At 38.3% G+C, this 26,082-nt stretch overlaps 1 protein-coding gene across 1 annotated transcript in view; it reads left to right on the top strand.

Moving 5' to 3' along the window:
* The first annotated feature begins 1,288 nt into the window (after window positions 1–1,288).
* FARSB (phenylalanyl-tRNA synthetase beta subunit) overlaps window positions 1,289–26,082 on the top strand; it is a 51,162-nt gene continuing 26,368 nt past the window's right edge. The window contains exons 1-15 of the mRNA XM_006082575.3: window positions 1,289–1,359; window positions 5,659–5,714; window positions 7,391–7,545; window positions 8,156–8,225; window positions 8,812–8,927; window positions 11,144–11,294; window positions 12,238–12,346; window positions 13,444–13,514; window positions 15,192–15,253; window positions 16,152–16,203; window positions 19,857–19,918; window positions 20,162–20,369; window positions 20,839–20,919; window positions 21,732–21,824; window positions 25,231–25,348. Of these exons, the coding sequence (XP_006082637.1) occupies window positions 1,302–1,359; window positions 5,659–5,714; window positions 7,391–7,545; window positions 8,156–8,225; window positions 8,812–8,927; window positions 11,144–11,294; window positions 12,238–12,346; window positions 13,444–13,514; window positions 15,192–15,253; window positions 16,152–16,203; window positions 19,857–19,918; window positions 20,162–20,369; window positions 20,839–20,919; window positions 21,732–21,824; window positions 25,231–25,348 (1,462 nt within the window). The 5' untranslated portion in view covers window positions 1,289–1,301. The remainder of the gene's footprint in view (window positions 1,360–5,658; window positions 5,715–7,390; window positions 7,546–8,155; window positions 8,226–8,811; window positions 8,928–11,143; window positions 11,295–12,237; window positions 12,347–13,443; window positions 13,515–15,191; window positions 15,254–16,151; window positions 16,204–19,856; window positions 19,919–20,161; window positions 20,370–20,838; window positions 20,920–21,731; window positions 21,825–25,230; window positions 25,349–26,082) is intronic.

Raw genomic sequence — 26,082 nt, 5'->3', positions numbered from 1 at the left:
TCTTTATTTGTAAATATAGACCTATTTGGCTACTTCCAGTTCCCTGTCTTATGGAAATGTAACTGCGCCTGGCTTCCCTTGTGTGATGGAAATGGACCTTCTCTCAGTCTGTAGCCCTCTTTTTTTTTCAGGGACCCCAATTCTAAAAATTCCCTAAGCCTGCCTCTATGCCCCTAAAATTCCATGTTTCAGCGGTAGTACCTACCCAGTGTGTAAGTTCCCATGGCTGCTGTGACAACTTACCACAGACTTGGTGGCTTAAAACAAAGAAATTTATTCTTACAGTTCTGCAGACCAGACGTTCAAAATCAGTTTCTCTGGGGTCAGAATCCGTGTCTAGAGACACCACAGGCGGGTTGCAGAGGGCTCGGGCAGAATGCCCCTCGCCTTTTCGGCTTCTGGTGCCTCTTGGCACTACTGGCCTTGTGGCTGCATCGCTCGGCACGCTGCCTTCTGGGTGCATGGTCTGCCTCTCTTCTGTTGGTCAGATTTCCCACCGCCTCCTTCTTATAAGGACACGTGGTTTTATTTAGGGCCCGTTCCCATTATCCAGGATACTCTCACCATTTTGCAATCCTTCACCTGCAAAAAGACTCTTTCCACTTAAGACAGCATTTACAGGTCCTAGGGTTTAGGTCCTAAAGTGTAGGACCTAATATCTTTGGGGCGGGGTGTGCTTATTCAGCCCGTTCCACTCAGTTGTCATGAGGAAATCTGCTAAGGCCGGTAGAGGACTGAGCATAGCATTGGCCCGTGGGCATCACGGAGTAAATATGAGGCCTCCGTTATAGGGCCGCTGCAAGGCTGAAACAAAGCACAGCGAAAGTACTTAGAAGTGTACACGGGAGACTGTAACAAAGGCTGAGGTCTGTGGATAGACTCTCCCGGTGCCTCAGACACCGCCCAGTCACGTGCTCCCCACCTCCCCGCCCGGATTCTCAGAGTCGAGGCCCCGCCCCCTGCTATGCACCCACCCCTCTTGCACCGCCCATCCATTTTGCGGAGCATTAGAGGCGTGAGGGCTTTTGCAGTCTGTCTGAACTATTGCCCACCAAATCCTAGCCTATTTTATCCAATTATGTCTCCTTCACCAGCCTGTAGGTTATTTACCCAAAGCTTCTAGTTTTAATGAGCTTCATAGTGGCAATTTATTTGATTTCAGATGAAAAAGAAAAGCAGAAGCTGTTAGAAGAAGACAGGCAATATTTAAGACAGCCCGTAGGGGAGGGGCTGGGTTCCGCGTACCTGGGTCCCTGAGGCCTGGCCCGCTCGCCGCGCAGGCGCAGTGGACCCTACTCACCATGCCGACTGTCAGCGTGAAGCGCGATTTGCTCTTTCAAGCCCTCGGCCGGACCTACAGTGAGTGCCGTCCCGTAGCTTGTGCCTCCCCGCGGAGGCTGAGACCCCTCTCCAAAAGGGCTTCGTGGCCATGGTCATACAGTTTGACACATTTTGGCATCCGGCGGGCGGGGGTGGGTGGGGCTGACGGCCGGAGTGGCGGCCTGGACTGATGTAACCTCAGAAGCGGTCTTGCCCGGGCTGCCTTTGCCTCACCCACACGTGCCCGGCTCGCCGTGTCATTCATTCAGCGTTCTTGGCTGGAGCGTCTACTCCCTGGTGCCAGGGGCCGCATGGGACTGCAGCCCGGGTTGCATCCCGAGTGTAGCTAGCTGAGCGCACTAAGGGAAACATGGGGACGTGCATGAGGGGTCGTAGAAGGGGTAGTAGAAGTTTGAGCAGCAGGGCTGACGGCATCTGTTTTTGTCTTATGTTGTTAGTATTTACTGAGTGCCTGGTTGGGTGCTAGGCACTCTTCTAAGCGCTTTGAGAACACAGCGGTGCAGATGACCCTTAAGGCCCACTCACGCTTTCTGACAAGGGAGGCAAACAGTAATTAAGTAGCACACAAGTAAAATGGTTTTCGGAGAATATTAAATGCTAGCAAGGAAACAAAAGAAGATACTGTGCACAGAATAGCATTAGACAGGGTGCTAACGTTTGAGCTGAGACCCGAACGACTAGGAGGCTATTCGATGGGCTTAGTCTTCATGCTATTCATCTCTTTCAGTTCTAAAGATAATACCATTTTTTTTAAAGGGGGGAATATTAAGTACAATTATCAGCCACCATAGATGTAGCAGTTGAAATTACATCTGTCCGCCCCATGATTATCAGCTCGTATAAAGGTTGTATGTAGCAACTTGATTGGTGTTATCTTTGGTTTTAGAGCTCAATATGGTAACATAGCCCTAGTCGGTTTAACAGGTACTCCTTCCTAGAAGAATATGTTACGCTGAAAATAAAGTTAATAAAAATGTTTTTATTGATTTTTATAGAGAGAGTATAGAAAAAGAGCGAGAGAAACATCAATAGTTTGCCTCCCATATGCACCCCCACCCGGGATGGAACCTGCAGCCTGGGAATGTGTCCTGTCTGGGAATCAAACAGCAACCTCTCCGTGCACAGGACAATGCCCCAACCCACTGAGCCACACTGGCCAGGGCAAAATAAAGTTAGCTTTTAAAAACGGTTTTAAAGGTGCACTTGTGGGTACTATGTAGTCTTGAAGTGTTATTCTCCCTAGAGTTCTGCCATAAGTCCCTAAAAATAGAGGTAATACTCCTGCCCTCTGAACTTGGCTCTAACTCCCTATACTTTTTATTTTCTAATTTGCTTATTTATATTTCTCACCCATCCTTTTAAATCATATTCACACTAATAGTATATAGTTTACCGGATTTGCATAACGTGGTATGTGGGCAAATATTTGTTCACGACATTGATCAGTTCTCACCAGGTATTCATCTCTGGAAAAGAAATAGATAATCCAGGTTTCAAACATTGGTGAGATTATTTATTGTCATTTGATGTTTTAATATATTCTCTAGCTGCCCTCTCCCCTTTGTTTCATAATGAGAGAGGTTGGGTAAGCTTGATTTTCCACAAATTTCAGTCAGAAAGATGTTGTTGAGATATACTTCAGACAAGACAGAAATAATAGTCTTTCATCATTAGTTTATATTTCGTGTGTTTTCCCTTGTAATTTTTTTAAAAAAATATATTTCTTTATTGATTTCAGAGAGGAAGGGAGAAGGAGAGAGAGATAGAAACATCAATGGTGAGAGAGAATCATTGATCAGCTGCCTCCTGCCGGCCCCCTACTGGGGATTGAGCCCGCAACCCAGGCATGTGCCCTTGGCCGGAATCGAACCGGGGACCCTTCAGTCCACAGGCTGACGCTCTATCCACTGAGCCAAGCCGGCCAGGGCCCTTGTAATTTTTTCTAAAAAAATATATTTTATTGATTTTTTACAGAGAGGAAGGGAGAGAGTTAGAAACATCGATGAGAGAGAAACATCGATCAGCTGCCTCCTGCACATCTCCTACTGGGGATGTGCCCGCAACCCAGGTACATGCCCTTGACCAGAATCGAACCTGGGACCTTTCAGTCCGCAGGCCGATGCTCTATCCACTGAGCCAAACCGGTTTCGGCCCTTGTAATTTTTTAACTGTTAATTTGGTTGAGGTTAAAATCACAAAAGCAGCTCTGGCTGGTGTGGCTCAGTTGGGTTGGGTGTTGCCTCTCCAGCTGGTTCCCCAGGATGGGGCGTGCAGGGGCAGCTAATTGATGTTTTGCACTCATCAATGTTTTTCTCTCTGTCTCCCTTCCCCTTTCTCTAAAAATCAATAAAAAAGTCCTTAAAAAAAATAAAAAAGGAGAAGCATGTGTGGCAAGCACCTGGTTTTCAAGTAACGTGGATCCATTTTGTTTCTTACCCTTTTTTTCTTTTTTAGGCTGGCTTTTTCCTTGTTTTCAGATAATGCCTCATCCACTCTTTTCTGTTCCCATGCCCTTTTTTTTCAGTCCCTCCCAGGGTTGCTTTCTGTCTGTCCTAAATCCCACTGTTTCTAATTATTGCTTTTCTTTTTACCCCCTCTTTGCTTGTCAAGGACATGTCTAAAGCTGCTTTTCTTGCTTTCATCATTTGGGCCCTCTGGGGCAGTTTCGTCTCCTTAGTCTACCTTTTTCTATTGCCTTTTTGCTCAGATGTTTTCCTCTTGCCATTCACTTTCTTGTTAATCGATTTATTGTCACTGTTCAGTTCTAGTTCTGTTCTGCTTTGCTGTAATTGCTGGCAATACTGTCAGAGCTACCTGTGTATATCATACAAACCTCTAAGATGTATTTACTTAGGTGTGTCATTTTCTTACAGGGAATTATTAATCACGATTTTATTGCTGGTTTTTTCTTGTGAAGTACAGCTTGTAAAGTACAGCTGGAAGTATTACATATATACTTTGCTTTATTGCAGTTCACAGATTTTTTTTTTTTTTTTTACAAATTGCTGCTTTAATCAAGTCCTCACTGTCTCACCTGTACTATTGTAGTAGCATCCCTGCTCCAATCCCTTTGCCACCCTTCCACCGTTCTTTAAAATGCAGATCTAATGATGCTTTTGCTCAGCTGAAAATCCGTCAGTGTAACTCCCCATTGCCAGCAGGCAGGACGGAAGGCAAGTCCCTGGGGGTGTTATGACATGACTTCTGTCTACTTGTTCCGTCCCATCTCTTCTTGACATGAACCTTATTCTTCATCTATATTGAACTTTCCAAATTTGCCATGCTGTTGTCTCCCTACAATCTGCCTAATGAACGCATCCTTTTTTTTTAAGCCTTACCTGACCCTAAGTGGAGCTGATTACTTCCTTTGGGTCATCTCTGTACCTTCTTGCACTTCACTATATTTACACATCTGGTGTTTTTACTAGAGTAGGAGATAGTTAACATAGGAATTGTGTTTTCTTTATCTTTGTAGCCCTGACACTTGGTACAGTGCCTGGTATATAGTAAGTGCTCAATAAATGTTTGTTAAATTGATTTAATATTGGGATCTGGAATCTTAAGGCCAGCTTTTCACTAGAATATACTGGTAATGATGCTTTGTGTTCAATTTTTGGTAATGAGCAAACCCTAGAAATGCTGTATCAGGTAGCAGAGTAAAGTAGAACATAAGTTAAAATAAGGAAGAGAACAATTAGTTGTTGCAGAGTTATTGCATTTCAGGGCACTGTGACAGGCCCATTATTTTCATGAACTTAATTAAAATTTTTCCAATAGTTGCATGCTATACATAAATGTCTGCAAAATGCTATCTTATGGATGAGGCATTTTGATCCACTTTATGGAGGAGGCATAGGAATTAGAAAGTTTATGTAAGGTTCCAAACTCCAGAACTAGTAAGTGGGATAGTCAGAATTCAAACTCTGATAGGCTTGCCTCCAAAGCCAACTGTCAGACTGCCTCAGAGAATTTTGAATGATAGGATTTATATGACATTTCAATGTGTTGGGTCTGTAATTTGGAGCCTACCCATTGATCCCTATTTAATGGGTTTTTCTTCTAAGTAAATGTAAACTTCCCAGTTCAGGTAACCTAATTCCATAGTTGATGTTAGATGAATCAGCCCTTTAATAAAAGTTTTGTGTGTTTTTTCTTATTTTTAAATTTTTTGTTCAAGCATTTTTTGTTGTTAAGTGGTGACATTTGATGACTGATACTTAGTAGCTTGGTGTAAGGCAATTAATAAGAAAAATGCAGTTTCTACACAGTTCATTTATGCTGATCAGATTAAAGCAATATCCTTTTTCCCCCCCCTAGCTGACGAAGAATTTGATGAACTATGCTTTGAATTTGGTCTGGAACTTGATGAAATCGTATGTATTGGATGTTTATTTTTCTAATATTCTGTGTTTAAGCCCATTTTTCAGATGTTTACTATAGTTTATTTTTGTTACACTTGTGGGCCATGGTGATTCCTGTGTTCTCTGTGTTAAGAGGCTAAGCTCTGGTTCTGAGAGTGTTGCTTTGATTAAAATCTCAAAAGGGGTTCATGCCTTTTTCTGTGTGCAGTCACCGCACGTTATCTGGCTAGTGCTGTGGAGCTGGGTAGACCATCTCAGGTAACCCTAGAATCAGAGTGAGCTCTGGCAGTGAGGTGCCTTATTGCAGATTAACCATATGGAAAGGGACCTGGGAAGTGGTGGAAATCCTGCTTCTGCCGGAGTTGCTGTCTCCTTGGCCTCCGGCTCCCCCTCCTTCACTTCTCCGATCCCCAGCCCCACCTTCCTCCATGCATCCTCAACCAATGTTAATTCATCCCTAGGTCATTACTGTATATACCAGTGATGGCGAACCTTTTGAGCTCGGCGTGTCAGCATTTTGAAAAACCCTAACTTAACTCTGGTGCCGTGTCACATATAGAAATTTTTTTTAAAATATTTTTTTATTGATTTTTTACAGAGAGGAAGGGAGAGGAGTAGAGAGTTAGAAACATTGATGAGAGAGAAACATCAATCAGCTGCACACCTCTTACTGGGGATGTGCCCGCAACCAAGGTACATGCCCTTGACCGGAATTGAACCTGGGACCCTTGAGTCTGCAGGCCACAGCTCTATCCACTGAGCCAAACCAGTTAGGGCTAGAAATTTTTTGATATTTGCAACCATAGTAAAACAAAGATGTATATTTTTGATATTTATTTTATATATTTAAATGCCATTTAACAAAGAAAAATCAACCAGAAAAATGAGTTCACGTGTCACCTCTGACACGCGTGTCATAGGTTCGCCATCACTAGTATATACTCTACATTGATCTTCTAAAATGATCTATTTTTGAAGAATGGCTTATAGAAATGATTATGAAGCATTTTTCTAGTTTTTTAAATTATGTAATGATTGAAATATTTTTAAAATAGCTTAATTTACAAAATATATCCACTAATATTGATTATGTAGTAAAGACTTACTTATTTTTTAAGCCTTTTATCTTATTGATCTATTCAGTATTTTATAACACTATAAAGTTAAAAAATTGTCAGGCTGACAAAAATGTTCATTGCCTTGCCTTGTTTTTCCTGCTGTGCCTTTACTAATATTACAGGAAGATTTTTTACATTAATAAGCATCTGTATGCTTGAGAAGTTGGCTAAGATTCCTGTAGTTTATATTAAGTTGCTATCAATAATTTAATTAGACCTCAAAATTAAGTTTGAGGTTGTGCAGTAAGAACTTTGGACTAGATATCAGAAAATTTGAGTAGTAGTTGGAGCTCCCACGATCACTAGCTGTGTAACCAGTGACAATTACATTGCCTGTCTGGGCCTCACATATTAGTCTCTTTGGGCCTCATATATTAGTCTCTTTGAGAGAGAGAATATGAGAATGCTAGATGTGTGAGCTCAGTAAAAGTCATTTTTATGTTTGTTGCAGATTATAATAAACCTATGTTTTGTTGCAGAAAATAATATATGTAATGTAGTTACTGCTTTATAGTGCTGACAACTACTTTTGCCAAAGAATTTCATTTTATTTTATTGTGCTTGTTTTAGACTTCTGAGAAGGAAATTATAAGTAAGGAACAAGGTAATGAAAAGGCAGAGGGGGCATCTGATGTTATTCTTTACAAAATTGACGTCCCAGCCAATAGATATGATCTCCTATGTCTGGAGGGATTGGTCCGAGGACTTCAAGTCTTTAAAGAAAGGTAAGGGTATATATTCATTAAATGCTTTGTCAAATTGGATGTTTTTTCTTTGCCTGTCATTGTTTTAAGTTTCTAGCAAAAACCTTGTTGGACAGGCACACAGCTCTAGGTCTGGCAGTGGTTCTCAACCTTCCTAATGCCGCGACCCTTTAATACAGTTCCTCATGTTGTGGTGACCCCCAACCATAAAATTATTTTCGTTGCTACTTCATAACTGTAATTTTGCTACTGTTATGAATCATAATGTAAATATCTGATATGCAGGATGTATTTTCATTGTTTGTGACCCACAGGTTGAGAACCGCTGGGTAGAGGGATGATTAGTGGGTGAGATTCATGTAGATTGTAGCCATTTGAAACACTATCTGAATATTGAGTCATAGCCTTTCATTTTGGGAACATATTTTAACAGTGAAGTGGTTAATGGTTTTATGGAGAACTTTATATGTTAGAAAGTTTGTTAGTTTGTGTGTTGTTTTTTATATTCAGTTCAAATTTGATTTGCTGTAACTTCAGCCTATTGTTCATTTTGTTTACACAGCAGAGAATATACTTAAGTTATCAAATGTTTTGGTTAATAATGAGCAAGTTTGTTTTAATATTATTTTAGGATAAAGGCTCCAGTATATAAACGGGTAATGCCTAATGGAGAAATCCAGAAATTGATCATCACAGAAGAGGTAATAAGGATAAAATCTTATTTTCCTTTAAAAACAGTTTCTTTTGTGTATATATCAGTCATGTGGGTGGAAAAAAGAACAAAGCTGAATCTTTTGCCAAATATAATTTCTTTGATCATTTGCTAAAATGGATGCATATTTAACCTTCTAGTTTTTAAAAACTGTCAATTTGTTTGTATCAAGGAATGAAAGGGACGAAGCATCTGTTTTGGAAAATAACATCCAAATATTTATTTAAAATACATTTGAGATGTAATTGTTTAAATTGTGGTACAGTGATAAAATTAAAAATTAACTTTTGGGGGAGGTTATTTTGGTAAAAAAATAATTAACTAGAGCAAACTACTTAAAAGATAACTTTTTCTCATTTAGTAAATTTTCAGAATTCTTACTGAATGGAAATTCCATGAGGACAATGACTTTGTCTCTTGTCACCACTATATTTTATTACTTGAATGAATGAATATATACTTTTTGAATGAAAATGTGTGATAATGTCAAGAGTGCCGCTAACTTTCTATTACAAAATGTTATTACAAAGAAAAGCCTTCATACTTACCATCTCTAATGACATGATTAATTTCAGACAGCTAAAATACGCCCTTACGCTGTAGCAGCAGTTCTCCGAAATATAAAGTTTACTAAAGATCGCTATGACAGCTTCATTGAACTTCAAGAGAAGTTGCATCAGAACATTTGCAGGTTTGTGGTTGCATTTTCTTTTCTCTCTGCCTTCCCTTCTCCTTGTGTCACTTTATCTCTCCATTCTTCCTCTCTCCCCTTCTTCCTGCCTTTTCTGTTTCCCTCCCTTTTTCCTTTCTTCTTCATATTCAGGATTTTTCAAAGCATTTCTAAAGTAATAAAATGTGAGAGTGACGAGGTTAAATTTCCTTTACCAGATAACTAATTATTATTGCTTATAAATAGTGTGTGCATGGGAAAATAAGATATATTTTGATTACTGTATAGAACCACTATCTAGTCCTAGAAATTTTCTCGTTTTTTTGTGTTTTGGTTCAAATCATTAGTAGTGGATTATACTTTTAAATAATAAGCCATGGTAATTTGAAGTATGATCTTCATTTTTAAAGTGGGAAATTTTTGGCTTGAATGCACTTTTTGAGTGAGCTTAATTATAAATTGACAGATAAAACTGGAAACTTTTAAATGACCAAATTTTCCTATTGTATCTTTAACATTACTATACATCATTTCCCATCAGTACAGTGATCTTCAAACCTAAATAATTCCTGAACTGCTGAAGGTCAAGGAACGTAATGATGAGAGTCCTTGAAATAATTTTAGTATTTCAAAACTGTAATGGAAATTACATATTTACTGGTGATAACAAATATCAGGCTTTAGCTAATATGTCAAATTTGTTTGTGTTGGTTCTGAAATCTATATATATAAAAGCCAAGCGACCAGAACGACCAGTCGCTATGCCCTACCCTGCGGCCCCTCCCCCCCGCCAGCCCCGCCCCCGATCGGCTCCCCACAACCCCGATCAGGGGCGGGGGCAGCCAGCCAACCTCCCAGGGCCCCTCACCCAGGCCAACCTGTCCAGCCCAGCCCCTGATTGGCCCAATTGGGGCCGGGCCGGCCCAGACTCCACCTGTACACGAATTCATGCACTGGGCCTCTAGTAAACATATAACTCACTGAGTAAAGTAACACTTCCTTTTTGCTTGTCAACAATTCTGTTCAATTCAACGATATTAATGTTTTAGTCACTGGTCTTAGAGGTTGACCAAAATTTGGTTTCTTGCAAATCTTAAAAACTATTTCAGAGTTAATGTAATATGGACTTTAATAAAATCCTTGATTACTAATGCATTTTAATCCTTGATTACTAATGTATATGTGGTTATGCATAAATATGCAAATATATGCATATATATCTAAAACCAGGTTTAAGAAATCTTAAGGACACCATAAATTCTGTCCAAGTTTCTCTTGTTGAATTGTCTGTTAGAAAACTTAGAGCCAGCCCTGTCCTGTGTGGCTCAGTTGGTTAGGTGTTTTCCTGTGCTCTGAGAGGTCACTGGTTTGATTCCTAGTCAGGCCACATACCCAGGCATGAGTTCAGTGCCCAGTCGGGGTGTATACGGGAGGCAACCAGTCGATGCTTCTCTTTCACATTGATGTTTCTCTCTTTCTCCCTTTCCCTTCTCTAAAAAAAAAAATAAATAAATAAAAAAGTAAAAAAGAGAAGAAGAAAAGAAAGCTTAGAGCCAAATTTGTGACTCTCCTTGGTAAGATGGTGGGCCTTTAGATTCTAATTTAATATTTACATTGTTCTGGATCTATTTGATATCCTACTTCTATTTCTTTTCTCATTTGTACCTTTTATAAGTTCTTAAAATTACCTTAAATCCTTTGTAGATAAACTGTAGAACAAAGGAAATTAGTAGCTTTTGAACTTTCCCTACACATTAAACTTTAAATGTAAATTCAGTCTTTTAAATTAAATTTTCTCCATTATTAATGTAGAATGTATTAATGTACAATGTATTAACATAGAAAAGTAAAAAATACAGCGATTTGGTAGTTTACTCTAATTTAATAAAACATGTTTACTTGAGGAAATGAAATTCAAAGAAGACAGAGGGAATGTTGATTTGGAAAATGTCCTATAACATAGCACTTGGGAAAGCATAGTGGCAAGGAATTTATTTCAGCTACTGAAATAATGTTTTGTAAGTAGCTTTATAATTTCTCATTACTGTTAATAGTTGTTTGAATTTGTTCCTTATACTCCTCTAAAGTTGCATAAAGCAACAGGCAATTTTAGGGAAGTGTCTAAACATAATTTAAAAACACATATAGTCTATGTTATCTTTAGAATTTCTGCTTTGGAATATTCAAGTCTCTTTTTCTATCTTTTTCCTTCTCTCTTTCCCTCTTTCAACATTTAGGAAAAGAGCGTTGGTTGCTATAGGTACCCATGATTTGGACACTTTGTCAGGCCCGTTTACTTACACTGCGAAGCGACCTTCAGATATCAAATTCAAACCTCTAAATAAGACAAAGGAGTATACAGCCTGTGAACTGATGAATATATACAAGGTAAATTTTCTTCTATGTTATGTAATAGCTCTGCATAAATCTTGAAATTCCTTCAAAGTCAAGTCTTGGAATTTGAAAAATGTACAGAGTGCTTTAAAAAAAATGGCAGTGTCTGGGCCCCAACACAGAGATACTGATTATTTGATCTGGAGGAGGGGTTCTGGGTATAGTTTTGTTTTATTATCACACTTTTATCCACTTGGATGATTTTAATTTGCACCTAGAGAATCACTGAAGTAGACCGTACCACAATGTAATATTCATATTTGGGTATAATTAAACTCATGTAAGTAGAAGTAACAATAGATTTAGTTAGTGTTTTGTTTTGTTTTTATGTGTGTGTGAAATACTATTACAAAATGTTTGCCTCCCATTATTATAATTTTATCATATAATAGTGACAAGGAATTCAGTAGTCACTTTAGGAGGAGGAGTGGATATTGTTAGAAAAAAAGCAACTATTATCCTTGGCCTGATTGGCTAGTGATTTCTCCGATTTATTTAAATAATTTTTGTTTGTTTTTTCCTTTTTATTAAATTTATTAGGGTGACACTGCTTAACAAAATTATACAGGTTTCAGGTGCACAGTTCTACAATACATCATCTGTACACTGTATTAGTGTTCACCACCCCAAGTCAAGTTAAGTAGTTTTGTGATGGTGTGTGTTTTATTTTAGATGACTCAGGCTTACCAGTGCAAATTGGTTTTCACTGTTGAAAAATGGCTCAATTGTGTTTTCGTCTCTTCCCAGTGGGAGATGAGGCTGTATTAGGATGTTGAGACACTAATTTATATTAGCACCTTTAAAAACTTAGAATTCTCTGTAATCTAGGGCACTTTTATTGTTTTTCTGACTTTTCACCTTCTTTTTACACTAGGTAGGTATATAAACTAATTACATGGATAGAAATAAAAAACTAATTTTGACTAATTTTTTTCAGACTGACAACCATCTTAAACATTACTTACATATTATTGAAAATAAGCCCCTGTACCCAGTTATCTATGATAGCAATGGTGTCGTCCTATCAATGCCTCCAATCATCAATGGTGAGCTATTTCTTAAGCATCATCGATTTTTACTGTCTTTTCTTATTCTTCAGTATTTTAGTAGAATTCTCAATAGAGTTGGCTGAATCAAATCAAATTAACTCTTAATCTGAGAATCTCACGTCTTTGGTAGATTTTTCTTGTAATAGTTCTTTCCATTCATTATTCAACAACATCTTACTTGGGATTTTTATAAAATTTATAAATGTGTAAGTATTCTTTTAAAAATATATATATATATTTTATTTTAGAGAGGAAGAAGGAGGGAGAGAGAGATAGAAACATCAGTGATGAGAGAGTATCATTGATTGGCTGCCTCCTGCATGCCCCACACTGGGGATGAGCCCACAACCTGAGCATGTGCCCTGATTGGGAATGGAACCATGACTTCCTGGTTCATAGGTCTAAGCTCAACCACTGAGCCACGCTGGCTGGACTGGAAATATTTTTGAATGCTTTTCTCTAGATTTTTTTTGGTTTTAAGTAATTTACTTGGTTAAACTCAAAGTTGAATTCTGCTTTGTCTGTTTTATAGTTAAACTAAAACTTTTAAACTGAATTTTACCCTCTTAACTCTTCTGAAGGCTTTTTTGATGAGACAACTTGAACGTAACTACAAAATTTAATGATGTTGAAGCCATAGATGTTTGCTTTTCTTTTCCAATTTACATCAGCTCCAAAGCTTGGACTTTAGTAGTTATCAGGGGTTAAGAATCTGGGCTCCGGAGGTAGCCAGATCCAGACCCTAATCTTAGCCTTGCTGCTTACTACTTTGTGATCATGGTCCGTGAGCTCTATCTCTCAATCTTAGTTGTCTCTCTGCAACTCTGTCTTAGAGTTGTGGTGAAGATGAGATGAGATAACCTCTGCTAAGTGCTTGGCATAGCTCCTGACACACTGAATACACTCAGTAAGGCCTGTTATGATTTTGTCTTTATTCTGCAATGGAGCTTAAAATAAAAGTTGTATATCCCCTTACTTTGAGATGTTAATTTATATTGTGCTCTAAATTAAAATGTAGTTTCTGTTTGTAGAGCTTTTTGTGCACTTATATTTCTGAAACTGATTGTTTTGCTATTATTTTGTGTTCATTGTAGGAAACCATTCCAAAATAACAGTAAATACTAGAAATGTATTTATCGAATGCACAGGAACTGACTTTACTAAGGTAAATAAAACTTTTTTCTATTTTTGTACTGTCAGGATAGATTTTTACTTCTGGGTCAAGACTATATGGCTAAATTTAAAAATATGTTTATTTTGAAGGTGGGAACATATTTTAGAAAATTAGAAAGATATATTCTGTACTTCAGTTATGGTGCTTTCATTCAATCAACAAATGTTTAGTGAGCACCTGTACTGTTTTTTCAGTGCCAAGAATTTAATAATGAGTTATATGTTCCTTGACTTGAAGGAACTTGTTGTCGTGGGAGAATTAACCACCTAACTGTAAAACAGAAGAGGAAAAGTATTGTAATATGATCTGTATAAATTGTTTATCTTAGCTGGCTTAATTAAAATGCTGGGTAATTTGGTACTGTTGTGTATTTGATAAAAATTCTTTAAAAACGAACTGGCTATAAAGAAATTCTGTTTAACAATTAATAAAGTGTTTATGCACATAATGACATCCAGAATATGTAGAATACTATTGTGCACTCACTTTCAACCACTACATATATTGGATTAGATTGCTATGAAAGCTTTTTGCTAGGGCATATGATTTCTTTATTCATGTTACATAAGGCATAGAGTGAGATGGCAATTAAGCAACTTAAGAAAGGTAAACTAGAAAGGCAGGAGAAGGCTGGGGTGTAGAAGGCAGGTAAACGGCATTCATGTACATTTACAGAGTTGGAGATCATTGTAAGGTATTTCATTTATAACTTTTTTTTTAAAATATATTTTATTGATTTTTTACAGAGAGGAAGGGAGAGAGATAGAGAGTTAGAAACATCGATGAGAGAGAAACATAGATCAGCTGCCCCCTGCACATCTCCCACTGGGGATGTGCCCGCAACCCAGGTACATGCCCTTGACCGGAATCGAACGTGGGACCCTTCAGTCCGCAGGCCGACGCTCTATCCACTGAGCCAAACCGGTTTCGGCCATTTATAACTTTTATGTACCATATTTGCCTTGGGAAATAGTGTAGTAATATATTAAAAAATCATTTTTAAATTCATACATTAGCAGACCTTGGATATCTTTCTTGAAGCTTGTTTATAAGAGTAAAGTATATATAAAAGCAAGGCATATATCCTAATAAGGTTACTGTATTTTTTCTAAGCATATTTTTTTAGTTAAAAAAATTAAATCGCTATGGCATTCACTATATCAGGCATTGCTTTCTGTGTAATACACACACACACACACACACACACACACACTCCTCATAATAACCAAATGAGGTAGGGACTTTAATTATCTCCATTTAACAGATGACGAAACTAAGGTACAAAGACAGTAACTTGCCCAGACTACTACTAAGTGGAGGAGGTGGGAGTCAGGCATCTGGCTGCAGAGACTTATGGTATTGATCCGTAGTTAACCATTTGTCGCTCTCAAAATGTGGTGAATCCAAGGAAGGGCTGGGGGAAGTAAATGCTTTGTCTCAGTCATGGATTGTACCTTTCAGAAAACAGCATAAATGCTAAACACTTGAAGATAAGGACAGGCCTAATTTAGCTCATAAGTGTTTATTCCATTCCCCCTTTTACAATGTGTGTATAGAGGTTCATTTTTAGATATTTGGGAACTAAATTATATTAAATATTCATTTCTGAGTGAAGAGAAAATACATATATTTATAGATTACCATAATATTTGTCTTTTTTCTTTGCAGGCAAAAATAGTTCTTGATATTATTGTCACCATGTTCAGTGAATATTGTGAGAATCAATTTACGTAAGTTCACTTGGTGCCCTATTGTTTCTTCTGAAGGCAAAGCACGAAAGCCTGTGCTAAATATAAAGATGAAAAATGTGTTCCTGTAACTAGAACATGTAATCTCTTTGGGAGCTAAGACATATGCATAAATAATGTATAAAATAAAAAGTGATAAGTACTTTAAAAATTTTCAGTGATGTTTTGGCTGTTTGTAAGGGCAAGTTACTCCTAGCTGAGGCAATCTGGGCAGGTCTCATGGAGGCAATGAAATTTAAGCTGTGTTAAGGATCATTGAGTTTGAGAATGTAAACATGAAGGAATAGCAAGAGGAAGAGCCAGACAAAGGTAGAGAAGTATATATCAGAGCATCCTATGTCCCATGTATATAGCAATAAGATTACTGTAATTTTTTCAAAGCTATTTTTTATCTAAAAAATATTTAATAAACTTATATGGCCCTTACTGTGTACCAAATCATAGCTTATTCTAGACTACTGATTATAATTCAAAATGTGTAACTGTAGAAAGTAGGACTGAAATTGTATGAGCAGTATCAATTGCTTTGTTAAAAATTGATTTTAGTGGTTGTGTCAGTCAGCTTTTGTTGTGTAACACACCACCCTGGTAAAGCCTGGACTGTGTGTGTCAGTACTGGCAAGGAGTCCATAGAGAGTGCATGCTCTACAGGACTGGGAAACGTATCAAGTGGGTGCTGCCTGGAGAGACATGGGAGCCATAGGAGAGAGAATGGTAGAGTAAGTTTGTATTTAGGAGGATTAATCCAAAAAAGTGTTGGAATGTGAACAGTTTCAATATATGGAGGCTACAGTTGTAGACCAAGTGAAAGATTTGTTAACCATGCACATTTCTAGAATTTATGGATCTTCATTTTCTTAAGTATTTTTTTTTTTTTCAGGGTTGAAGCAGCTGAGGTAGTTTTTCCCAATGGAAAATCATCTACTTTTCCAGTAAGTAGTTAAGAAGTGGCTTGATGATGATGTGATAATGATAATGGCTGTGGAGTGCTGCCTGTTTATCTGTCCATCCACCCACATGCCAGGAACTACACTATGTGCACTACATGGATATAATCCTCACATTGACCCTCTGAGAGTGGGTGCTGTTATCATGCCCTTTTCTAGATGGAGATCCAGAAACCTTGAGATTTTAAATAGTTTGCCTGTTACTGTTATAGGTGGGCCAGGATTTAAGCCTGGACAGTCCCACTTTAGCTCCTAACACACTATATTATACCTCAGCATTATTTAGCCATAATTTCTGTGATTTATTCTCTTATTAACTAGTTAAGTGGGTAATTTACAGATTACTCATCCCTCCAAACCTCATTAGTCTCTTCACACTTGTTCATCACTGTAACTAAAAATAATGTAAACTAGCATTATTTTTAATTTGGGGCTTTTTCCCCCCAAGAGGGCTTTATAAATATAAAGATGTCATGCCTAATACATGCTATTCTTTCATGTCTAAATGTGTCTCAGTCATTTTGTTATGGTTCTGATTAAGTGAGGCCATTCTTTGATGAGCTGGTTTTTTTTTGTGTGTGTGTGTTGTTTTTTGTGTGTTTTTTTTCATTATTCCTCTGTCATTTATGAAGTGTATCTTTCTAGAGTAGTTTTTACTATTAAAATAGCTTTTAAAGTAGATCAAACCTGCCAAGATCAAAACCTCCCCCTTCCTGATAGTATATAGAATCATCTTTTTTCCTAGAGTATTAGTTATAATTCAAAATAAATATATAATTGTAGAAAGCATGACTGAAATTATAGGCAGTGTCTTTTTTTAAAAAATTATTTTAGTAGTTGTTACAAGTTAGCTTTTGTTATGTGACAAACCATCCCAAGAGTTAGTGACTTAAAATAACAAGGATTTGTTTATGTCCTGATTCTGTTGGTCAGCTGGGTAGTTCTTCTGGTCTGGCCCAGTTTGGTTCACCTCTGCTGGGCTCGCTCCTGTGTAGCCCCTGGTTGGTAGGCTAACAGCTGGATGACCTGGGATGGCCACATGTCTGTTCTGGCTGTGGGGTCAGTAGGTCAAGTGTCTCTCATCATCCAGCTGATGGTGGTGCGGGATTCCTAGCAGCAAGAGAGCATGTCCGGTGCTCAGGTGCCTTTAAGCAGAACCAGTAATTTTGCTAGATCGAAAGGGGGTGAAGTAGACTCCAAGGCCATGGAGACTGTAAGAATGTGGCCATTTATACAATCTACCACAGTAGTATTTGGGATTAGCTAGAGGTGCCTTTTCCATCTGTTTTAAAATAATGTCTTATTTGAAAAAGTTCTTTTTCTTTTTAATATGAAGAATTGTCAAATGTTAATAAAAGTGAAATATATACTTTCGGGAGGAAAAAGAAATATATCTTAAAATTTTGTTCACTTTTCTCCTCATGTAGCTAATTCCTTGAAATCATTTATTTTTATTATAAAGAGCTTTCATAAATGTGAAATGGTGGACTTTCTGAAAAGGAGTGCTATACCAGTGTTTCATTATTTATTTATTCACTCTTTGTAAACTTAGACTAGGACAGATTGTCCTCCCAGAAAAGGATGAGCCTCTGGGGGAAACTAATTCTTCCTCACATGAAATAGCAGAGTTTCCCAAACACTTTGAAAATGTTTCCTAGTCTTCTGTTGTCCTATATAATAAAAGCCTAATATGCTAAGTGTCCAGTCGACCGGTCGGCTGTTCAACCAATCAAAGCATAATATGCTAATGATATGCTAAGGCTGCTCAACCGCTTGCTACGTCATGCACTGACCAACGGGGCAGACGCTCCGACTGGTAGGTTAGCTTGATGCTGGGGTCCGGCCAATTGGGACTGAGTGAGACGGGCCATACACACCCTGGAGCCCTCCCATGGTCCCTCCCCGACTGGCCAACCTTCTGCATCTCTCCCTGACCCCGATCGTGCACCGGTGGGGTCCTTTGGCCTGGCCTGTACCCTCTTCAAATCTAGGACCCCTCAGGGGATGTTGGAGAGCCAGTTTTGGCCTGATCCCACAGGGGGGGGTGCCACTCAGCCAGAAGCCAGGCTCAAGTCTGGCGAGCACAGCAGCGGTGGCAGGAGCCTCTCCCGCCTCCGTGGCAGTGCTAAGGATATCCAATTGTTGGCTTAGGCCCAGGGAGCGGGCCTAAGCCATCAGTCAGACATCCCCCGAGGGCTTCCGGACTGCGAGAGGGTGCAGGCTGGGCTGAGGGACCCCCCCCCTCCAGTGCACGAATTTTGTGCACCAGGCCTCTAGTTTCATATAAAAGAATAGAGTTTGGAATAAGAGAACTAGAGGAGAAAAAGAGAACAGAGACACTAATTAATGGTTAATGCTGTGAGCTTTGGAATGAAGCTACCTGAATTTGTTTATTAATTTCTTCATTTGTTACTTCATGCATGCATGCATATATTTTTTAACTGTATACTGAATGCTTATTATCTAAAAAGCATTTTTCTAAGCACTGGGAATATAGCCAGTGCTAGGATTAAGCAGCTTAACATTGTTGTGACCTGGAACTAGTTATTAATATCAAACTCATATTCCTTATCTGTAAAATGAGTATACTAATAGTGTCTGTTATGAGGGTTAAGATTATCTTAAAAGAGTATCTTGTCCTGTTAGCTCTTAGTAACTGTTCAGTAAAGGTTAGTTACTTTTATGCAGTCAATAGCATCCAGTCCAGTGTTTCTCAAACTCTAATGTGCACTCGGCTAGGGATCTTGAGAACATTCCAACTCTGGCTCAGGGGGTCTGGTGTGCCTGCCCTGTGTGCCTGCTCTGACTCTAAGGGCCCGGGAGTCTGTCGCTCTGACGAGCTCTCAGAACATTCCAGCTCTGGCTCAGGGGGTCTGGTGTGCCTGCCCTGTGTGCCTGCTCTGACTCTAAGGGCCCGGGAAACAGGTCTTAAAATTTATGGCCTTTTTGCCAATGGCAGTTACACTCTTGAGAGTAATTTAGTGATAAGAAATATTCATAGATGTGTTTCCAAAGTTGCTGAAAAGCCTGGATTTTATGCGTGTTTGTTCCTGCTACCATGTAGAGTTATGTACAGTTTGAAGACGACGAAGTACCAGTTCATGAGATGCTCTGGTAGTGCTGGCTCCTGGAGCAGCTTGAGAGCTAGCACTAGGGCAGGGCTGCATTTCCCCACCTGGAAGATGATAGGAAAGCAATGTCTCCTAACACTGCTGGACTCAGGAAGGGAGAGAACATTGTGGTACATGAATTACTCTTTCTTGGTCATAAACACCTACTTGCCTGAGATGAGACTGAAAATCCTCAGCAGGATTCATAGCATGTTAGCAATGATAAATACACCAGTGTTTTGTTGAAGAAAATGGTGACTGACCCTCTAAAAGAGAATACGGTTTGGCATTTGATGTTCTTTGTGAGCAGTTCCAGTAGTCGAGCAGGTAGAATGTTCTGACATGAACATAATGTAGCAGGTTTGTTCCTCCATAATGTTTTGAAACACCAAGTATTTTCAGCATGTGGCTCTAGTGACAGTTTCTTGGAAGGGAAATGAAACTGTAACAACAGCAAGTTGAAATAGAAAATGGCTAAGGCTGCATCTTATGGGGATGATTTAAGCTTCTTAAACTCTTTCTCTTAAGGAACTGGCTTACCGAAAGGAGATGGTGAGAGCTGACCTAATTAACAAAAAAGTTGGAATCAGGTATGCTCTGAAAATTTCATCTATTTATTTACGGTTGGAGAGAATTCAAGAGTGAAGTGCACACAACACTATTTAATTTTTTCTGAAAGAATGCTGGGAGAGGGTTTTGAAACCCTTTCAGAGTATATGAAGTGATGATAGGACGTCTGTTAGAATTGAGAAAGAAGTAGGATTTTTAAAACAAAAAAGAAACATGTTTTAAATAATGCAGTGAAGTTTATGGTTTGTACATTCCTATTTCAGAGAAACACCAGAAAATATTGCTAAGCTTTTGACTAGGATGTACTTAAAGTCAGAAGTCATTGGCGATGGGAATCAGATTGAGATTGAAATCCCTCCGACGAGAGCTGACGTTATCCATGCATGTGATATTGTAGAAGATGCAGCTATTGCCTATGGATATAACAACATTCAGATGGCTCTCCCGAAAACATACACCATAGCTAATCAAGTAAGATTGCACCCGTAAATAAACACTCCTTATAGTTAGAATCTGATTGTTGAATGCCAGAACATAGGAATTAAACAGTATTTGGATGTGCTGTGCTATGAGGCATTTGCTATGGAGAGGATACAAAACAGATGCCCAGTTGATTAGAGTACGTTGGAAACCTGTGATGACTAGTTCTTTGAAGAAAGACAGGTTTTGAGTGTACTAGTAGAGCCCTGGTTGAATCTCTAACTGGGAGATTCATTTTCTTAGCCTGGGCCTGGAGGCAGCAGCTCTGTGTGAGAGAGGTAAAGTGGGGTTTTGTATGTCTGTGTAGGTATATTGGGGTGGTGAGGGGGTGGAGGAGGGGTGGCACCAGCAGCATATTAGTAAGGATGGAAGGGTGGTTTCCTTTTATCACATGCTCTGTATAAATCTCTTTTTTAAAAATACAAATTTTATTGAGGTGAATTAAACTTTCCCCCCCCAGTTTCCCCTTAATAAGCTCACGGAACTTCTAAGATATGACATGGCAGCTGCTGGCTTCACCGAAGCACTTACGTTTGCTCTGGTATGTTTACATGTTCTCTGCTCAGCTGACTGTTGACTTTGAAACTGAATTGTCGATTCCAGGATTCCTTATATAAATTTATAAAATCTAGATTACTAAAATTTCCAGGCTTTAAAAGAGTAACTTTGTTATTTGAGATGGTACAACTTTCTCATAAAGAAATGTTGGGAGATTTCTGTTTCTAATCACAGAAAAACATGAAGGACTAAAAAAAGTCTTCAATAACAGATCATAATGTATTTTATAGTTTCATGTGAATGTTGATGGTTCACAATGAATTTCATAACCAAATTTATTAGGTTAGAATTATTAGTCTTAATTTGGCTGTGCCTGTGTCCACTAGATGCTGCCCTGGTTAAGGGCTTGGAGACTTTTCCACATTAAACGTATTCTTTGTCTTTGAACATGTTCCCAAGCATTTGCTTTGAGTTGAAAAGCTGACATAAAGGGCCAAAATTAGTAAATTAATTTTATTATAAAGGAGGAAATCCCCATCCTCTGGTAAGGCAAATGGAAGCCTAGCTTAGGAACAGCCCAAGTACAGACTATACCACCATCCTCATGTGAAAATTACTGTAGCTCTGTATCACTGCTAGAACTCATTGTAGGAGAACTATTGATGTTAAATTGCATCTGCTGTGGGCCTCAGTTATTTGCTAAATGTTTATTCTTAGCTTAATCTTAATTCACTGATTTATATAGAGAATCAACATTGTTATAAGACAGTAAGTTGATTTACAGCATTTGATACTTCTTATATTAAATTTGGTGGTCACTTTTCCTTATTGATCTATTTTGTATGCATTTCTTAGTGCTCCCAGGAAGATATTGCTGATAAACTTGGTTTGGATATCTCTGCAACTAATGCAGTCCATATAAGTAATCCTAAAACAGCTGAATTTCAGGTAAGAATTTTCAGTAGAGAAAGTACATAAGTTATGAAAAGTTTTTTCAGATATTATTCTACCTCATGATATTGAAAAAAATCTCTCAGGTAAGTTATAGGTCAGGGGTGGGCAACCCCTGGCATGTGTGCCATACATGGCACGGCAGTAACTTTTGCTGGCACGCGAAACCTTCTCTTAGAATCTTCCATTTACAATTTTTTTCTTAATATCGACTTTTTTATTTTTCAGATAAATTCAGTGTAGGTGCATCTTAGATAAATAAATAATTTTACATAACAAGTTATCTTAAAAACCCTAGACATGGATTGACGAGAGAGGGGATGAGCAATTTCTATGCCTCTGCCTTAACTCTCCCTGCCTTCCTAGATCCGTCCAGTGTTTTGGTTTCATCCACATACACTTGTGAATCTTTGTTCTCAGTGATGAATGTTGTTAAGTCTCGTAATAGGAGTAGCCTGACGGATGAAAGTAGTAGCTCGTGCATATCTCTGAAGGTCACGAAATATAAACCTGATGTAAAATCTCTGTCATCAGTGATGCAGCAGCAAAAGTCCCACTGATAATATCAAACGGAGTCATAAAGTTTTCTGTCGGACTATCAGTGTACATGTATACATTAAAAAATGCCTATGGTGTTCTTTTTAATAAGAGATTTTAAAATTCATTTGGATAGGGTGATATTTCAATTAATTTTAATGGATTTTTATTTGAGGTTATTGCAAATTTTTCTTTTTCTCACAGTTTCATTTATCAAACTTGATAGTTTTCTTTCTTTTTTTAAAAAATATTTTTCTTAAGATATGGTAATGTGTTTTTAGGGTTTACATCCTGTCTTAATCCTCTATATAGGTGGGAGGAAAACAGAAACACATTAAATGTCACTATAGGAAGCTGTGGCTTTGCACACTTAAGAGTCAATATTTCTGTGTAAAATACATTTGAGATGAAACTGAGTCTGCCTTTTAGACTTGACAGATTCTATATTTTACTCCTGCCTTACCAACACAGATATGCCCTACCATTACTAATGTGGCTAACAGGTTTATGTTTATTTATGGTTAAATTAAAGTTGTTTATGGTCTTGTAACTCAGTTTATTGTCTAAGCCCATTCTTTTTCCTGCGTAATTTTTAACTTTGGACTATTTTCTGATAATAGATATGTTAGAAAATGAATAAAAGAAATGATATTTAGTTAAAATATGTGAAGTTTTATTATAATTATTGTCAATAAATTACAGAATTTTCCCACATTCCCCCAAATTAGCAATAATATTCCTTAATATCTTTAAATATCCACTCATTGTTCAAATTTTCCCAATTGACTTAATTTTTCAGTTTGATTTGGGACTCAGATGAAATTGTATATCAAAGTAGACTGATGTGCTTCTTACATCTCTTTTAATCTGCAGGTTGTTCCCCTCTCTCTCTTTCTCTATCTGTTGAAGGAACTGGGTCATTTGCCCTTCAGAGTTCTTACAGTTAGGATTTTGCTAACTACATTCCAGTGGTTCCTATCCTATATTATTAAAGGGTAATATGCAAATTGACCCTAATGGCAGAACAACTGGGAAGGACCGGTCGCTATGACACGCACTGACCACCAGGGGGCAGACGTTCAATGCAGGAGCTGCCCCCTGATGGTCAGTGCACTTCTATAGGGGGAGTGCTGCTCAGCCAGAAGCCGGCTCATGGCTGGCCAGCACAGCATCCGTGGTGTTAGACATCCCCAAGGCTGCCAGAGGGATGTCTGACTGCCAGCTTAGGCCCGATCCCCCCGGGGAGCGGGCCTAAGCCAGCAGGTGGACATCCCCTAAGGGCTCCCAGGCTGCCAGAGAGGGATCCTGGACTGCGTGCATGAATTTTTGTGCACTGGGCCTCTAGTATTTTCAATAAATTGGTAGTTAGATCTAGAAGCTTGATCATATTCAGGTTTGTTTGTGTGTGGGTTTTTTTTAATATTAGTGTGGGTTTTTAAATAAGCAAATAAGGTTTATATATAAAATAAAATGAGAAACACTAAGAAAAGTTATCTATGAAGTAGCTTGTTTCTATTCCAATAAGTTAAGCTTTCTTTTGACATTGTAATTTTGTTTGTATGGTTTGGGGAAGTGAAGGATATTTAAGAAAGTAGCAAGTTGCAGGTGAATTACCAGCTTGCTGATAGAATGAATGTGATAGGAAAGATGTTCTGTTTCTCCCACCTCACAATCTAGCAAGTCCTTTTAGGGGCTTATACTTCCTTGTGCAGGATCTAGGAGAGGCTGCTATTTTAGCTAGGTGGTCAGGACAGGCCTCTGTGGGAGAGGACCTCTGCGCAGAGATTTGAAGACAGTAAGGTAGCCACATGTGGGTCTATGGGAAGAATGTACCAGGCAGAGGAAAGAGCAAGTGGGGAGGTCTGAGATGGAAACCTGCTGTGGTGTGCAGGTGTGTGGCTGGAGCGCAGGAAGCCAGGGGACAGCAGGCACTGAGGTGGGAGAGAGGCTCCATGTAGGACATGGGTTTTATTCAAAATTTGATGGAAACCTATTGGAGATTTTTGAGCAGGATAGTTTCGTGATCTAATTTAGGTTTTAAAGGATCACTCTGTGGAGAATAGACCATAAGGTGGCAGGAGTGGAAGCAGAGAAACCCAGCTTAAGAAGCTCATGCAAGAGTCTGGGCCAAATATAATGGTGTTGGAGTCTGCAGAGCCCAGATTCTCAATCATGCTGTCATACCACTGCGCGTAAAACCCTGCCAGGAACGTGATGTCTTGACAGCTGACATCATATCTTAGAGTGAGAAATTTATTTCACAGACAAAAGGAGGGAAGTTTTGCGGTTTTATGTATGTTTGTTTTAAAGAACTGGGATGTTTATTTGTACTTCTTTGGCTACTCAGCTGGAAACTGTAGTCGTAGCCTGCCCATAGCAGCTGCATAGTTTTTTTAGCGCCTACATATTTGTGTTGTTTTCCTCATTGTCCTGGTGTTTTAATTACATTTACATTTTCCCTGGTCCTGGTTTTTAAAATTTTGATTAATTCATATTTAATCTATTTAAATATAGGGGGGAGCAAAGGTAGGTTTACAGTTGTATGTGAAACATAAAGCTTATTCTTGTATTACTTATTAATTATTGTATTTTCATATGAACAACTGTAAACCTACTTTTGCTTCATCCTGTATTTCTATTTCTTATTATCTACTTCAATTTTCAAAATAAGGCAGGATATGAAAATTTACATATTTAAAATCTTCAAGATTTTAATTTTAAAAATCATAGTATGTATGTATATACCACCTGTGGTTTCAGGCATCCACTGAAGTTCTTGCAGCATATCTCCTGAGGATAAGGGGGAAGTACTGTATGTATGTTTGGTTCCTATTTGGTCAGTGCAATTTTGCATCTTCTCCTGTAGGTGGCGCGCACTACCCTTCTTCCTGGCCTCCTAAAGACCATAGCAGCGAATCGGAAGATGCCTCTTCCTCTGAAACTGTTTGAAATCTCTGATATTGTAATAAAAGATTCTAGCAGAGGTAAGAATGAGCCACCTTTCATTTGTATACTTAAAGCATTTTTTATTATGAAAATTTCAACTGTATATAAAAGTAGAGAAAATAGTATAATTACCCTCATGAATACAACACCCAGCTTCAACAATTATCAACACATGGCTAAGCTTCTTTCATTTATACTCCAACCCACTTCCCCATATAATTTTAATGTAATTCCTAGACATCATATCATTTCATCCATCAGCAAACACTGTAGTATCTATTTCTAAAAGGTAAGGACTACCATTTTTGTCTTTTAAAAATAACCTATATAGCAATTATCATATCTTAATATCAGATATCTAGATAGTGTTTACATTTTCAGAATTGTTACATAAATTTAATTTTCACGATTGATTTGAATCAATCCAAGTATGGTCCAGATATTTGGTTACTGTATCGCTTACTTCTTTTACTAGAAAGCAATTTTAACAAATAATTTAATAACATTTTGGAAGAGCCCTATTAAAACCTTAACTTGAAAAGCACTGTGGAATCTTTCTTTTTTTCTTGTATCATATGATTTAAGGTGCTTGATTTCTTGTCATTTTGGTTTAGCAGTGACTATTCACCACCACTAGTGACTGTTTGCCAGTTAGTGACTGTGGATGTGTTTACCAGTTTTTGTCGCTTTTGAGTATGGTCTGGACTTGTTAGTGCAGCAGATTGCTTGGTTCAACATTTGGAATGGGGTGGTTATTTAATAAATACATATT

The sequence above is a fragment of the Myotis lucifugus genome, unplaced genomic scaffold, assembly GCF_000147115.1.
Source record: "Myotis lucifugus unplaced genomic scaffold, Myoluc2.0 scaffold_3, whole genome shotgun sequence".
Classification (NCBI taxonomy): domain Eukaryota; kingdom Metazoa; phylum Chordata; class Mammalia; order Chiroptera; family Vespertilionidae; genus Myotis; species Myotis lucifugus.
The sequence above is the reverse complement of the archived record's forward strand: the minus strand, read 5'-3'. Positions and strand labels throughout refer to the sequence as shown.